Source organism: Phodopus roborovskii, unplaced genomic scaffold (genome assembly GCF_943737965.1).
Source record: "Phodopus roborovskii unplaced genomic scaffold, PHOROB, whole genome shotgun sequence".
NCBI classification, from domain to species: domain Eukaryota; kingdom Metazoa; phylum Chordata; class Mammalia; order Rodentia; family Cricetidae; genus Phodopus; species Phodopus roborovskii.
Genome location: NW_026125052.1, coordinates 23,250,126 through 23,267,725, shown reverse-complemented (window position 1 = coordinate 23,267,725; position 17,600 = coordinate 23,250,126). Strand labels below are relative to the sequence as shown.

General features: G+C 38.1%; 1 protein-coding gene across 1 annotated transcript in view; it reads right to left on the bottom strand.

Annotated features, from left to right (window-relative positions):
* The window catches only part of Cep112 (centrosomal protein 112), a 382,234-nt gene that overhangs the window by 195,307 nt on the left and 169,327 nt on the right, over positions 1–17,600 (bottom strand). The window contains exon 21 of the mRNA XM_051182944.1: positions 5,826–6,008. Coding sequence (XP_051038901.1) covers positions 5,826–6,008 — 183 coding nt within the window. The remainder of the gene's footprint in view (positions 1–5,825; positions 6,009–17,600) is intronic.

Here is a 17,600-nt window from a genome sequence, read left to right as displayed (position 1 = left end):
TATTTCCAAAGAAATCCATTAAGTATAATGAGAACAAAGAAAGATTTTTAGAGTGGTCATTATTAGTTGATATAAGGTTGCTAATTCAAAAGGAATATTTTATACATTATTATTTAGAAGGTTTCTCTTTAAATGAATATTCTTTATCTAAAAGTGGACCACATACCATAGCATGCAGTTTCCATGGTAACTAACCCATTTAAAAATATTCACAGCACTACAGACACACTGTATAATTCTTCTAGGAATGGATCATTCTTAGAAAAATAAATTACCTGTTTCAGCTTGTAATTTTGCTTAAACTTCCCTTTTCCATGATGAAGATTAAACTGACTCATTTATGTTTGTAGTTTATAAGGTGAACAACTTTAGAATTATAATGGAAAAATAAAAATCTTTTAAAGCTGTAAGCTTTATCTTTACTTGACATGACATCTTTACTTACATTCCTGCCTCATTAAATTCACAGTAATAGTTACACATTTTAATTTGTATGACATACAACTAACACAAACATATTATTAATATCCCTGAAAAAAGAAACCACTGTTGGATACAAATAAAGTGAAATCTTCTCATCAGTATATCTATGTCAAAATACAAAAGTAGATTTCACCACTTCTATTTGGAGAAATATATATGACCTAGAATGCTATTAGAAAAATACAGAATTTCTCCCACAGGCCTTTAAAAATGGTTTAGTTAGAAAATATCTACTTATACTTTAAAAGTATAGAGAAAAATGGTGACAAAACATCTAGAGAGAGTAGATCATTGTAATGAGTTATCTTCCCTAAAAGTTCTGTTTTCTCTTTGCAAGTACATTTAAATGTGAAAAGTAAAGTCTTTCCCACCAGCCTCCTAGCACCTGGAAATAACTTTGTCCACTGCATCAAAATCCTCTTAACACTTACAACACACTTAATTCTCCTCCACTTTCCCTGTAATACAAATAGCTGGGCATGTCAGGGACAACTTTCAAAGTGTGGTGTGTACACAGCTGGAGTACCAGGCAGCCACTCTGATGTGACTGTGTCACTAGAACAGGAGGTGACAAATGGGCTGGGTGACAGTTCAGCAGCTGCCTCATGAAGTTAGGGAAATAAAGAGTCACATAGTTTGGGTTTTCTAAGCAATTAGTTTGGTGTGACCCAAAGAGCTAAAAATCTTTATTCCTTTAGAATATGGAAGTAACACCAGATACTGCTGATGAAATACTATTTTGGTCATTTTAACATAGATATAAATATCTTTTATTCCTGAAATGAATTACCATTTGACTTTACTCCCTAATAGTTTTCACAGTCAGTTCAGAGAAGAAAATGTAATGTAAGAAAGAAAAGCATTTGGAAATGAGCTAACTTCTGCCCGACTTAGAGACTCAGCCAAGTTTAAATTGCTACTTTGAGATATTTTACTAGAATTCAGGCCCATTGATAAAGTGACAGTGCTAGAATCTGGTAGATTTGTTACTCAAAATGTATTTTCATATGATTTATAATGTCTGAAAAGTTAGATATCAAAGTACTTTTGGTCTCAGATTTGAGAAAATGGATATTCTCAAGAAATGAAAATGAAATTTAGGCTCATTAATATAGAGTATACTACTTATATTTTGTGAAAATGCTTCAAAATTCTAACATTTCCCCATTTGATATTTGAAAATTTTTAATATACAGAAAACATTATCATTTTATGTCAGCTTATGTTATGTCCCATAACATAAATTATAGCAAAATGAGAGTTAGGGAGAAGTGTTATGACCTTTCTCATTGTTTAGGATCACATATGTCACCATCTTTCCCTTTTTGTTGTGGCTGCTAGCAAGCTCACACATAAGTTAATCTCACACTTGACTACAGAACTTTTTAAAAAGTGTAGATGATCTAACGTGACTAACATCATCTATGGCTTAACTATTTTTTTTTATCATAAAGTATGACGTTGTTATCAAATGTTGCCTTTAGTCGTTTTTTTTAAATTATTAGGTATGCAAAGAAAAGTCGAATGTTTTTTGATATGAAAATGCTACCTAAGCCAAAGACTGTCCATAAGCAGGTGCACCAATAATGATCTCATTACATATATTGTTAAATTAACCCTTTGAAAACTTTCAGAGTCATAGTAATGCTTAATCTATTGCAGTAGACCAATTCAAATTACAAAAGGGAATTTATGGCTTGTGCTCATATACACAAATTAATAGAAAATACAATGTCACGAAAACATAATTTTTTAAAAGTATAAATATCTTCTCAAGAAAGTTTTAAAGTAGAGGTCTATAAATTCTACATTTTAGAATTGCAATAGGTATGGCTTCTTAATATGAATAAATCAAACTCAAGTTGACTTGTCTACTTACTATTTAAAAGTTGTTTAATAATGATTGGAATCATGATTGTCCCCTTAAGATATTAAAGGCATTCATTACACCAATGTCATGAAAATCCACAATGTATATAAATGATAGGTTTAACATATTTTCAGATATTGCTAGTAACTTTCTCCAAGGATGCTGTCCTGAAGGGAGCTCACAATGGCTGCCAGTTTCCCTGATTCCTTGATCTGTTTATTCTGAAATAAGTCTCTTAGACATTCTTAGGAGGTAACACAAACTCTGGGGTGGGTCACAAGGCTCCACAAAACTGTCTTTTGGTATTCATATACACCTCTCACACAGGCCATGCCCAGATAAGAACAAGAAATCTCTAAAAGGTTCATCATCCTGAATTGACAACTGACAACCACAAGTCAATGAAACATAAGTTTTATTTTTCTTTCAATTCAACATAATAAATTCCTCATGTGACAATATGAAAAGCAAAAAAAATAATAATTGCATATAGAACTGCCATACTAGACAAAGCTTTGTAAGATGATATTTATAAACTTTCTTTATATTAAAATGTGATTGAATCAATTAAATAGTTCTCCAATTTCAGTCAGAGAGTATTGGTAAGTGAAAAATATTTGACAAAAATCAAGGATTTCCGTGTGTTGATGTCTACCAACCTGATTGTATTTTCTAAAACATGGTCCTAGACAGACCCAGACTGAACATGTTAAACAATAGTGACAAAATTTGATGTGCATTTTAGCAAATGTAATTATCACACAATAGCATATACTGTTGCTAAAAAGCATGGAAAATGAAGCATACACATAGAATAATTAGCTAATAAGTGAGGGCAGTGGCTAACTGTACTTAGATGTATTTTGGGTGCTATCATTGTCTCAGAAGAGAGGAATAACTAGGATAAGATCTAATTTATTCTAATTATAATCATATTCACCAGAGGAAGTCCTAGTTGGCCAGATTCACATTGCAAAGGGTAACCACACAGTAACCGTTGTCCTTCAGCACAAGAGTCCACATATTTGGAAGAAGCTGAAATGACTTAGTTTTGACTATTGTCCTCATTATCGGGGTCCGGTGGGAGGGAACAGCAAACAAAGCCACAGTATCCAAAACAGACACTGCAGTGCTAGTCTGTAGCTAAGGACTGAAGATAGTCCTTCTTACAAAATGGCCTCCAAGGCTAAACCAGATGAGATAAATGCTCACTGAAAGTCAAATCTCTCCGGGAATGAAAAATTATACAATGTAATACCTAAGATATATGTTCTTACTGCATTAAATACCACAGAGTTTTTAAATCTTCTATTTTGACAAATAGCTGTTTTGTGTATTTCTAATTTGTAAATACAATACAGTACTTCAAAGGTTTTATACACTAAATTTTTAGGCCACAATCATGAAAAGATATAACATAGAAATTTAGGAGCTAGCTGAAGGAAATGGAGTTAATATCCTCAATGAATCCTCATAGACTAGCATTATTAGCATTTTGGTACTCATGATAACATTTTTAAATGTAGTTGTTAATAAAAGTTCTTTAAAACTGTATTCTTCAAACATAACCAGGTAACAATGTGTACCATGTTATTTTTATTTTGCTCAGGAATGAATTGAGCCCGAGTTTGCATTGCTTACTGCCATTCCCATGACAGCAATCTCAATTAGTAAAACACTCCAACAAAGGCACAAAATAGAGAAATCTCCTAACCCAAAGCATTCTGAAGATATCACAGAGTCTTCACAGTTAACACTGTGATGAGCACAAACCCAGGGAACAGCCATATTGGACCATTCCTGTGGGTGAATTACACCTAATGGTTGTAAAATTTCCCTTTTGTTATGAGATGAACCGCACCCTACATGGCAGAAACGGCATATGCAAAATCACAAAGATTTCCTATTAATTTGGCCTCCAGTATGTCAACTTTCCACCATAGCACCAAAATAGTGGGCATTTAAGCAAACTAATGGATTTTATTGTACCTATTAGGGAATTTTTGTATGCAAACAGATCCTGTACTGATGCAGGACCTCATGTCCCTTATGGGAAGACAATGGTAACGTTAATATTGCATATGAAGGAGAACATGTTCGAAAATGTTCTTTAAAAGATCATCTGACTGAAAATTAAAATAACAGCACATATTTTCTAAAGGTTCTCATTAGGTTGTTAGCAAAACTATAATGAATGTTGTTAGAAACCATAATCATGCTGGGGCCATGCGTACTACATTAATCACCTTTTAGTAAGCATATACTTTCCACATAAATGTACATTATTGACAGAAATCTGCATCAAGTATATTCCTATTGCACTCTCTGAAATAAAAGACAAACCAAGGTCAAATGAAAAACAACCAAGTCCCATTCTTTGCCTTACCGCCACTCGCTCGCCACTCCAAAATTAACATCTTCTTTAATTAGGAATGTTTTGATGTTTAGGTAATTACAAAATTGCTTAAACACATACCATAACAGAACACTGATTTTTCTATTTGGAAATCAAATTATTGTAGAAGGAAGGATAACCATAGCTTATCTCTGGTGTGGTTAGCATGCTTGGCTTTCAATGGCAAAAGAGGTCTTTAGATCTAGTAGATGATATGGTTTTATTAGAAAAGAAAATTATCTTTTTATTGTTGTCAATTGCTCTAAAATTTTTCTTTAATAAAATTTCACAGCAATCTGCTCAAGAGGATATACTAAAGGCCCTTGATTATATACACCCTAAAGAATGTATTGTACCACAAAGATACATACCCAATAAGATTTTTTTCATCTGAAATTTATAAAGATAATTCTCCATGCTGACAGTGCACATTTCATCCATAAGTTTGAAGAGTCAAATGCTACCACAGCTGGGGGTTATTCTGCCAAATGGCTTCCAACAGGGACTACAGAGATGGAGGCTAGGAGGCATGTGTGTGTGTGCGTGCAGGAAAAAGCAGCAGACCTGATGGGAAATAGCCCTTCTCTGGAGTCATTTTTATCAATTACCATCCAAGTAAGCTAATCAAACATAGAGTCTCATGGAAAAAGCAACAATAGCAGGAAAGCAAATATTAAAGCAGCTGCTTGATTGCCTTCAGAGATTAAAACAAAAAGCCAGGGGTGAGGCTAATATATTTCTAAGGGATTTTCTAAGGCTGAGGGGAGGGGTTAGGGGCATACCTTTAAAAAAAATCATGAAAGGAACTGAGACAAGATTATAAAAAAGGGACCAAGTTATAGCGCGCCATGGGATTTTTAATCTGGCTACCTGTGGTTTCTGTAGTTAAAGCCTTATTCATCCTCCAAATGGGGGCGGGTGGGTAGGGGGAGAAAACAAAAAAAAAAAAAAAATCACATTTATATGTCAGTTTTGCAAATGATCAAACAGCGTGCATCAAGAAGAAAAAGAAAACATGAAACGCTGATGACTTTTTAAAGATAGACACCCGTTTTAGCAAATATTATTGATAATTACCTGTGCATCTCGTTTCTTGGACTCTTGAATTTGATTTTCGTGCTCCATATTGGCAGCGCGAAGCTGTTTCTCCAGGTTTTCAATTTCCCGTTCATGGTCTCGGACTAGGCTATCCTTCTCTGCGTTATGCTGCTGTAATAGGTGCGTCTTCTCCTGTTCATGCTCCAGCTTCAGCTCTACTATCTGATTGGACAATGAGGAGGACAGTTCATCAACAGAACATCCTTGTCGTCATGACAACTCATGTCCTGCTTAATTTTTCTCTAATTTCTCCAAGTTGAAAATTTTATTTTTGCGTCATTATTACCTCACCCTTAAAATATCTCCATTTGATGGGGAGCATTTTATCTAAAACTCATAATATTCAAGACACTTGTCATACTCAGGAAATCCTTTGCAATCTGTTGGCACTAATGTCTGAACATTGAAAAATTTACACAGAATGCTAGGTATTTCCTCCCCAAGAATTGGGTATTGCTGATCAGCAATGGTTGTAAACGGTTAATAGTCAGTACACTTTGCTTTCTGCTTGAATGTATACATATAAAAAGCAGCAATTAAATCGATCAGTTCCCTTTATGATTTTCCAATAAAAGATTTGTGCTAAATATGCATCTGGATTATTGTATATACAGTTGTCTTTTCGAAATAAAATGATAAATTTCAAAGCTCTATTATGTCTCTGTCAGCTACGGTATACCAACATAAACAGACGTTATGTCTTCCAGAAGGGTACCTGCTGTGCCGCAAGCCTGCGCCATGATTTCATAAAAAGCATTCTATTCTCAGGACCCTTTCCCAGTCCACTCCACACTGGAGACTGTGACCTTGGCCAGTCTTAGCCTCTCCCTGCTAGACTGAATGGCAGCCTGAGACCAAGGGCCTGGTTGCCGCAGCTTTGATACTAATCCTCCCAGACTGTGCACAATGGCACCCTACCTGGCCTGCAAACTATAGACAGCCAGGCTGTCTTTGAAGCAGGTGATGAATAGGGGACTGCAGGAAGCCAGCTTCCCCAGTGAACTCCAGGCCACACAGCTGCTAAGAACAGTCACTTGGATTTTTCTTCAGTTTTGGTGGATTTCGGGGGGGGGGGGTGCTGTTATTTAGAATATGTTGCGTTATTTTCGGCGTGAGAATCCATCTTCAAAAAAGCTAACAGTAGGAGCCTGCTTCAAATCGATCTTGTTTCCTGCAATGAATCACTAGACTACCTTATCTTAAAGCTATAGCATTCATTTCTCCAGTAATGCACACAGCACTAAATCTCAGAAGTCATTTTCTTATGAAATTTTAAGTTTTCAGTTCTAATTGCAAATCAAGAATTAAAACAAAAATTAAGTTTGCTTTAGATTAGAACCTATCTTTTAAACTGTTTAGAGTTGGAAGATCAATACATTTATAATTATTCATAAATGTGTTATACTATTTAGAAGAAATGTATGCTAACGCTTGAACATACCCACTTATGAGTATGTTAAAATACATAAATAATATGGAAAACCTATTTTTCATCTGAGGCCAAAGATGCATTCTAGTGTACTTATTTAAAATTTGGGTGTTTGTCACTCTTTTTTATTCCAATGTTAGCCGTAAAGAGAAAAAATAGTGTTTTTTTTTAAAAAATATGTATATACTAAGTACACCAAGTAGTAAATAAATGTTTTTTATTATTTAAAATAAATATGTCGCATTCTGTGACTCATACCACTATAATAGTAATCCCAAATGAAGAGAGAAATTAAAAAGTGACCATTATATAATAGTAATCCCAAATGAAGAGAGAAATTAAAAAGTGACCATTATTAGAACAGATTTTCAGCAGCTAATGGTATGAATTATTAAACTAGACTATCTCTAGTTCTCAGACACATTATTATTTCTAGTCAGTATTATAATAGCAAATATCATTATAATAAAAATTTAAAACATTAATCAAAATTATTCAAGCACATTCTACAATGAAGAGAAGTAGAAGGAAGCGTAGAAAGTTCTACTTAGGTCTTTGAGAACTTCTTAAAAATTGGGAGAATGGCTATGACTTAAAATTCATAGAGAGCAAATATTTATAAGTAACCAGTCAACCTGAGACTAAAATGGAGGAATTACCGAATATTTCCCTTCAAAGGACATATGCCAAGAAGTAGGAGTGAGGCCACTAGTAATAACGTCTAATTGTCTGTCTTCCCGTTATTTAACAATAGTTCATATACAATGTATTGTGGTTATATGCACCCCATTACTCTCTGGTATGCCCCCTTCTTTTCCTTCTGAACAGTGTCTTCTTCTCACCTAGTCCCCAAGTGATTTCATTAAAGAAAATGACATTACTTCCTCCAGCAACCATTTACAGTCATTAGCTCCTTAGGAAGAGACTGGAACACTGAGCACCTACTCTATTCATGATGGGAAGTTGGAGGACCAGTCTTGTGCATGCAGTTTGCTGAGTGTGGGTGGTTGCAATTTATTGGCTATGAGGCCTGTTCTGTTGGCAGGAATACACACTTGATACTATAAATCAGACCAAAGGCCTATGGCTGGGACAGCATGAGCCCAAGGAAGGAACAGACTACCGTTTTCTCCATAAGTGAACACACAGTCAGACAGCCATCTAAATGTTTACTCCCATAGCCTGATACAGCTTTTAGCCTGGGACAGAGATGAGTCCTTTTGTAGAGGGAAATGATTAAAGCAGAGACGTATATGTCATCAAACTTCTGAGAATAATGACTGAAGAGCACTGTCCTGAAAAAGACAAGTATATCACCTCCACATCCCTACCCACAAGGCCTGGGGCACAGTATAGAAAGGAGGCTGGAAAGATTTCAGGACACAGAGGACAGAGAAGACCGTCATGAAACACTACCATCCAGGTATGACACTACAAAACTCTTTTACAATCTAGTAATATTATGTTCCTACACAACTTCACTAACTCTCTGACCTCAGTATTCAAAAGTGTTCTGAGAGTCTATTCAATTATTCTGCATTGGTCAAATATGTTTCTTCACTAAGAAAAAAAAAAGGCCTGGAAAAAAGGAGAACTAATTAATAGAATTTCAATTGCAGAAATAGTTGTTCATAAATTGTTTGTTTAACATTCTGCCTATTGCCCAGTGAGTCTTCTTAAGGAATAAACCTCCAGGCTAGTGAGTCCTGGTAAGTGCAAAGGTTGGGAATGTGTGTTCCCTTGCACACTATGTGGCTAACTTCTAGATGTCATAAGCCTCTTCTGGACTCAGCTTAGGTTTTTCACTGTCAGATCCTCCCATCTTCTCTAAACAAATGGCAGAGTCCACAGGAAAATCTCAGATGTTCTGGGAATATTCTGAGGATGATATTCACAACCACAAAGGAAATCACTTTGGTAGAACTGTGTTAGAAACTGAACTTTTGCTAATCCCTGGTCCTTCATCAAGTGTGCTATGGTAAAGAAAGGTTCTTCAGATTCCAGCATGTTCCTTTTACTCATGAGCACAGCTCACAGCACATCTTCCTTATCTTGGACTCCTGGATACTTTGGGCGGAGCAACCAAGCCTAACAGAGCTAATGAAGATGAGGCGATGTGGGAAATGCACAAGTTGTAAAAACAGGACAACGCCCACATGGCAGATTCTGAGTGGTCAGTGAGATTCCAAGTCCTTTGCATATGCAAAGGGAAACAGGACATGCAGTGACAAAGATTAGCTAAAGAAGTCCCCACAAACAGCCACCAGGACTTCAGATTTCTAATCTAAAAGAGCTGAGGGAAGGGTCATACAAAAGCATGCTTAGACATCTATAAAACATGATATGGAGAATTAAATGACAGCTGGAGTGATGGTTGATTCAGTGGTTAAGAGTTCTTCTTACCCCTCCAAAAGACCTGGGTTCCATTCCCAGCACCCACATGAGGGACTCACAGACACATGCATCTCTAGCTCCAGGAGATTCCACATCCTCTCCCAGCTTTTAGAGCCATGACCACCCTCCCACACATGACATACATTAACATGGGCACATAACTAAAAATAATTAAAAACAAGTATTTTTAAATGAAAAAAGAAATAAAAGGACTTAGAAAAAATCAAACAAAACCAAAAAGGAAACGAAGGAATGGCCTTCATAATGAAGGGGGAAATATACCTTAAAAATCAGGAATAGTTATGGGACCATTCAACAAGAACATGAGTACAATGAAAGAAATCAAAACTCAGAAGATAAAAAAGAGAATAAACCTAATCTAAATTAGACACAATAATGAGCATGTATAAGCATGGCTGAAAACCAATTCAGGGATCCAGATAAAAGGCTTTAGAAAATCATAGCAAAGGTACAGGGAAGAATAAATACAGAGAAAGTAGAAAGAAAATAAGAAATCCATGTGGTGTACAGGTATAAAACTGAAAACTTCCCTAAACAAACCAGGACAATAATGCACACATCAGAAGTACATACTGCACACTGAGGAAAATTATAGTTGAGGAAAGAATGGCTCAGGGTTATCATTAGATTCAAATATGGATGGCCTCACACCCAAACCAATCTTAAAACGAGTTGCAGGTAAAATTTGAGACATTAAGAGATGACTAGAAAAGCCAAAAGCAACAGTTAGTGTCAAAGACAATGAGAAATTTACCCACAACTTTGGGGAAAGAAAGGCTGGCCAGAGAGTGTCATCTCCAGTCGAGCTGTCCTTTACAGACACTGATTATGTGTCTGCCACACAGTGACCACACTGAAAGCTCTTGCAAAGCCATTCAATGATGATATCCCATCACACGCAGAACCTCAATGAAAGTGATTTAAATAAATCCAAATCTATGTAACTGTAGGAAGGCTAATAAAACAGAATATATATGTTACAGAGCGTAATAATGGACAATCAATGCCATAAGTAACAGAGAGATGCAGCAAAAAAGTCTACGCAAGTCGAGTTTTGCAGTAAAGAATAACTAATGTCTTCAAAATATTGAAAGCACTGAAATCTCAATGTGTTAAAAATCAATATTTCTTTAACATTCTAATAACTCATCTCTTATATGAAGAAATAGCTCTCTAAACTTCAGAAATGCTTCAGTTTCTTTTATTCTTCATCCAAATTCATATAAAATTACATTTTACATTACAACAAAACTGGTTAAGTATGGCACAGTCTTGTTCTAAAAATCTGTTTTGTCTCTAACCTACTTATCCTTAAATTTATCAACCTCTTATGAAGTTTATACAGTGACACCATTAGCAATAGTCATTTATGGAGGCTCTGAATGAAGTTAGTTCCCATGTCATGGGACAACAGCTCCTTTGGAGGAATATTTCCATAAGGCGGTGTTGCAAGTCTTTTTTAAGAAGGGATACAGCCTCCCTCCAAAGTAATGTTTCAGGGACTGTAAACTCACTTAGATATCACATCTAGATGAAATACCATGATTTTTCACTTACTGGGAGACTAAACTATGTTCACCAACTCTAGACTTTGCCCTCACGTTTTGCAAGCCTACTTTTTCCCTGGAATACCATGCTCTGCCCATTATCCCTAGAGTCCTCTATGGGCAAAGACACCTTATTTGCAGGCTCATCTGATCACCATGGCAGCAATCATTTTGTCTTGCATCAAAAACCGATTGCCTTTTGTGTTGCGTGACATTGTTGATCCCTACCATGCTGATAAAAGCACACAGATCCAAAGCAACCTGTCCTGTATTTGGCCCCTGGAACACAGAGGAAGTCAGAGAGAGCTGCTTAATGGCGACAGTGCCCCTGTTAAGAGTGATGCCCTCTAGTGGAGATAATATCATTGAGGCCCCCTCCTGTGACAGATTTTTCTGGGCTAAGGTGGCAAAAACACCCTGGCATTTTTATTTCCTGAGAGTGTTGATTCTTGCCCAGTGTTTTTCAACCACCACCATGGGTCAGGGTGACTGAAGGGCAGTGAAGCTCACTACTAAAAATACTGGAAACTACTAACTGTCCCCATTAAAATTAGGTTACATTTAGTGTGTGTGTATGTGTGTGTGCCACAGGATAACTAGAAGAGGTCTGTCCTCTCCTTCCACCATCTGGTCCTGGGGATTGAACTCAGGTAGACAGCCTTGGTGATAAGAACCTTTACTGCTATTGACTTTTTTTTTTAATGACAAATTAAAAGCCCCTCAACCATTGTGGGTTCTATCAAAAATTGATCTTCACACTAATAGTTCAAGGGATAGTTTTTGTTTAAGGCATGAGTCATTAAAGACAGGGGTTTTTCTATAGGCAATATACCAGGCAATATTTTATAGCCATACTATATTCACTTGAGGGCTCTCTGGAGAAACTCTGATTTCTTGGTCATGAAATTTAGTATTACTTTATTTATTTTTTATTTTTTCAAGTCAGGGTTTCTCTGTGTAGCTTTTTAGACCAGGCTGGGCTCCAACTAAAAGAGATCTACCTGCCTTTGCCTCCCAAGTGCTAGGATTAAAGGCTTGCACTAACACCACCTGCCTCAAAATTTTATACTCTTGGTGAGACATTGTATAAAGATTCACACTAAGAAGCAGAATCATTAATCTTTCCATACTGAGGGATAGATCTAGCACCATCATCTGGTTATATTTCTGAGTAATTTGCATAGTAAAATACCACAATTGAAATGTTAAAATAAGTACTGCAAGTCCAGAATTCTAGACATCCAGCTCAAGTAGGAAATAATTTAGTGTAGCACTGGCATACTTTCCCTAGACTGGTCTTATATCCTTATAAATGGTGTTGGAATTTTTAAAAATCATTATATAATATAAAATGTCTTACTCTAATACATAAGAAGATGATTTCCTTAAAGGTGCCCTTTCTTCAGGACATATACAACCCTTTCGGTTTCTTTGGAGTCCTAGTAAAAATACATTGTAGTATAAATATGACAGTATGGTATAACTTTGTGGCTATTGCAAAAATTTCTCCCAGGGAGAGTAAGTAATGTCTATAGCTTTTCCTATGGTCCCAATGCCAAAGTGAGGTACAATTCCATCAAAGTTCACTCTGAAGACCAATGAGTCTGCCCGGCTTCTGTATAAAGTACAGGTGTGTGGATACTCCTCCCGCAACAGGCTTCACACACACAGGAATGAGGACTCTTCTCCCTTAATCTTTTCTGGCCTATATACTCTACCACCTCCCAGAGGCCACTACAATTAAGGTAGAGTTGCAGACAGTAGAGAGCAGCTAGATAGTTAGGTGACAGTTTGTGACCTTCTCCATCTTTCAGTGGGGGAGAGGGGTACAAACAGTGGACAAGCCCAGCTTGAAAAATCCTTTTGTATGTCGGGCAATGCTGAACTCTCTGATGGCAGTTAATTGGTTCTGAGGATGTTCAAGTACAACATCCAAATCTTAATAAAAAATAGGTACAAAAGCATTTGTTTTCTAATAAAAAAAGAATGCTTGCAAACATGATGGACCAGGTTTAATAACCAACACTCATATAAAAAGGCCGGGCATGGAGATACACTTAGAATTCCAGTTCTGGGGAGGCAGAGATAAGTGATCACTGGGGCTTACTAGCCAGCCAGAAGAGCCAAATTAGCAAGTTCCAGACCAATGAGAGACTTTGAGGGCTGTGCATGAGGCTGGGCTTTTTTTAAATGCATGCAAGTGTATATTAACCTCCACCTACATGAACTTGCACCACACCATACATGCAAAATAGCAAAAGGAAGCCAGTATATTGAGAGTAGAAACACAATTTATCTGGATGGCCATTAGGCTCCAAGAGTCAATGTGTGCTACAAGAAAAGGAACCATCAGTAAAATCTGTTGAGCCACAGTTCAATTTAGCTATGCACATTCTACTTAAAAATACATTATTGCTATGATATCCATTACTAGAGATGGAATAGGGCTGAACAGTATATACAACTTCTGTATCTTTTCCTCTCACTCAGTTATCAGTACCAAGGACAAATACCTCCTGAAGGTTCTGCTGCTCAAGATGCACTGAGAACCAGAGGCTGGAAGCAAGACAGTGATTACCAAGCAGAGCAGCAAACGGTTTCTCTCTCACACTTAACACTTCAGCATCCCCCAACCCCAGTGCTGATGATTGAAGCCAGGGCATCACACATGCCATCTAAGCAGCAAGTATCTACAACTGAGCCCCACCCTAGCTCCTTGCTGAACACTTCAACATATTTGCAGGACCAGGAGTAGTGATCAGCAAAATTACCCTGAGCTATTAAAGCTTGCTAAAAAAATAATAGCTATTATTTCTTTGTGCTAGATAGCAGTAGAAATTCAGAAAGGATTTTCTGTTTCAATGATGCTCAACCCAAGCAGAAGGATGAGCAAAATTAGTTAAGAATTCACCTTTGTAGGTGAATGCCAATCTTGGGATGGGGACCGTGTCTTAACTTTCTAACTTCATTTTACATCTGTCTCTCTGAAGCACATTCAGTACTAGATGAAATGTGGACTGTCTTAATCATACATATCCCTGTTGTTGGAGGCATATTAACTAGGATAACCATCCAACTCTGTCAGCTAGCATGGGACTGGGGAAAACTGATCAAAGTTTAGAAACTGCTCCTTCATCCACAGTGCTTTGTAATTACTCATCATTTTAAATGGAACAATGTGGGATTCAGAAATAAAAGATGAATTCAGGGTTGGTAAAGTGTTTGTGTAAGCATGAAAACCTGAGTTCCATTCACAGGACATGTAAACAAAAGCCAGCAAAGTGTCATAATTCTAGTGCTAGAGCAGAGGACAAGGGACAGCCAGGCAGGACTGATGGGTGAGCTTCAGGCCAGTGAGGAACTATGTGGTAAAGGAGGGATTACATCTGAGATTAACTTCTGATCTGCACATGCATGTGTGTGCACATACCACACACACACACATCGTCTGAAGAAGTCTACTTCACTCTTCTCTGCACCAAGCTGACTTGTCCACTGTGGGCTCCACGCCCACATAGTTTTAATGGCCAGGAAGCTTTGCTGCTGCCCAGCTGAGGCCTCATCACTCATTCTCATGTAAAATAAAGATGTTGCTCTCAGAAGTGCCCCGTCGCTCTGTGCACATCAATTTTTCATTCTTTTGGATCATTCTCACTTATAAATATGTCTGGAATCTATTTAATTTTTAAAATCTTTCCCTTGACCCTAGAAGATCCATAGCGATCACCCCATTTCTCTGCCCTACTTTCACCCCTCAAAGGACTGCTCTGAGCCTATTCTCTCCCCAGCCATCCTAGCCAGGCTTTGTTCTCACATTCTACTAGAACTGGACCAGCTGGCTAAAGTTCTGCTTGCCAAATTCACCAGGTCTGGGTTTCCACCTCTTGGCAAGGCCTGAAACAAAAGCTACTCACTTCCCCTTCCTTGCGGAAGTACTTTGGAGAGCCTCATGCAATCATACTTTAACTCTCCTGCTACCTCACTGGCTGCTCCTTCTAAGACTCTTCTACTGCTGTGCGGATCTCTTCTCTGTCTCTAAATGTTGTTATGGCCTCAGGTTCAGGCTTGGGTCTTCCTTCTACGGACTCTTATTTCAGTATCAGTCACAACCACTCATCTAGTTGCTTAGTGGGAAAAACCCAATTCCCATTCCATAAGCACTGAAAAATCCTGCTGTCAGACAGATCCCAGCATGTCACCTGTCATTGCCTCACCACTCCAATGGTTCCAGCCACGGTGGCTGTGTTGCCTGGTTTCTATGTTAACTTAATTCAGGCTAGAATCATTTGGGAAGAAATAATCATTGAGAAAATGTCCTTACCAGATGGACCCATTTTCTTTGTTAGTGATTGATGTGGGAGGGCCCAGCCCACTGTGGGTTGTGCTGCCCCTGAGTAGGAGGCCCTGGCTGCTCTCAGAAATCAGGCTGAGCAAGCCATGAGAAGTCAGTAAGCACCTCCCACCCCCTGCCATGGCTCTGCATCAGCTCCTGCCTCTAGGTTCCTGTCCTATTTAAGTTTTTGGCCTGTCTTCCTTCATTGGTGAATGAGCAGCAATGTGGAGCTGTAAGTGGAAATGAATCCTGTCCTCCCCAGGTTGTTTTTGGTCATGACATTTTATCATAGCAATAGAAACCCTAACTAGAACAGTGGTCCCTTGCCAGACTACTGCCACCATCGCCATAAGCGCTGCTCTCCTGCCTGCACACAGCAGCCACAGAAATATGTGAAAACCACAGATAGCAGACCCTGCTCAAATGTTCCCATGGCTTCTCATCATATTCCAAATGAAACCCAAACTCCCCACAGTCTGTACTATCACTGGATAGGCTTTACCCTCTCTGATTCAATCCTGCCAACCCTCCCCCAGTCTACTCCAGTCCAGCCACAGCCCAATCTATGGCAGCCTCAGGAAGGCTCTGGTGAATGCCCAGAGTACAATCCCTTCACCTCCAGCTGTGGAATGGGTCTTCCTTCACTTCCTTTGGCTCCTAACTCAAGTATCAGTTCACGAGAGTCCTGTGCAGTCAGCCTTTCTGAAAGGAACTCTATGTAAAAGCAGCCACCCCTCCACGGACAATCAGAAGAGCCAGCTTCGTGGATCGTGAGAACTGGTCACTGCCTCATTGTACCTCACAGATTTTCGCACACAGAAATTCTTCACGGCCATATCCGGAGCCTTTGGAACAATGATTAGTATAAAACATTTGTTCTATAAACATGAATTAATAAATGAGAAAGCATTGACTCCTGTCCATATTTTAATCCATCGAGACAATTCAAAAAGTGAGTTAGCTGGGTTCCTGCCACAGAAGACATGTTAAATGAATTACTTCTAAAATGAAACAGATATATTCCATACTCTGGCCACTGCCTTCACCCATTCTTTTTACCATTCTTTAACCTAGGTGGGAAAAACATCAGCCGTGCCTCTATTCCTTAACAACACACACAAATGAAAGGATGACACAATGTGTCGCCTTTCATAAAGCCTGTCCTCATGGCCAGTGCCTGTAGCCTCACTACATGGATCTCTGGTTCTGACAACTTAATGACTAGGAATAGAGTTCATACCCTGAAGCCTAGAGGAACAGTATGTGCCAGAGGGAAACTATCTGTTATAAGTTGTAGGTCTGGGGATGTAGCTCAATGGTAGAGAACTTGTCTAGCATAGACGAAGCCCTGGCTTCCATCCCAGCACTGGAATAAAAAACAAAACAAAAAGTCAAATAAAAAAGAAACGCTATGCAAACATTTTTTCCCCAAAAGCACAAAGTGAACAGAATACAAAGAGTAAAAGAGCAGCATACTGTACAGGATATACAATAAATTATATACATCTAGAAATGGAAAAATTACATGAAATTACATTTGGAAAAGATTTGAGGGAGTCTCACAAATTTTTGGTGACGAGCCACATCTAGGACCTCAATAATGAAAATCATTTTCTCCTAACAATTTTTGGTCAGCTCCTTCTGGCAAACACCAAAGTAATGCAGTCCTCACACTTCTCAGCTCTACCGCCCCTGGAGTTCTCTAGTCTCAATAAACACACGTGCCTGTCTCACAAAGACACACCTCCAGTAATAAGAATCCTCATGAGTTTGTTAACACAAGAATATCCATGCCACCCTTCCCTCTCAGTTACAGCAGGGCCCCTATCCTTCTGCTCCAGCCAGAAACTCAATCTGTGATGAGGCCCTGCTCACATGTCTACACTTTCTATGACCCAGGCCACTGAATAAATGAACCACCCCCCCCCCCCAGCTCTCCCTCCTGTCTTCTATTCAGTGTAAAATAAACAGTCTCCTTCAATGTCCCAACTGGTTTTAACTGAAAACTTCCCATTTGTGTATCTTGCAGA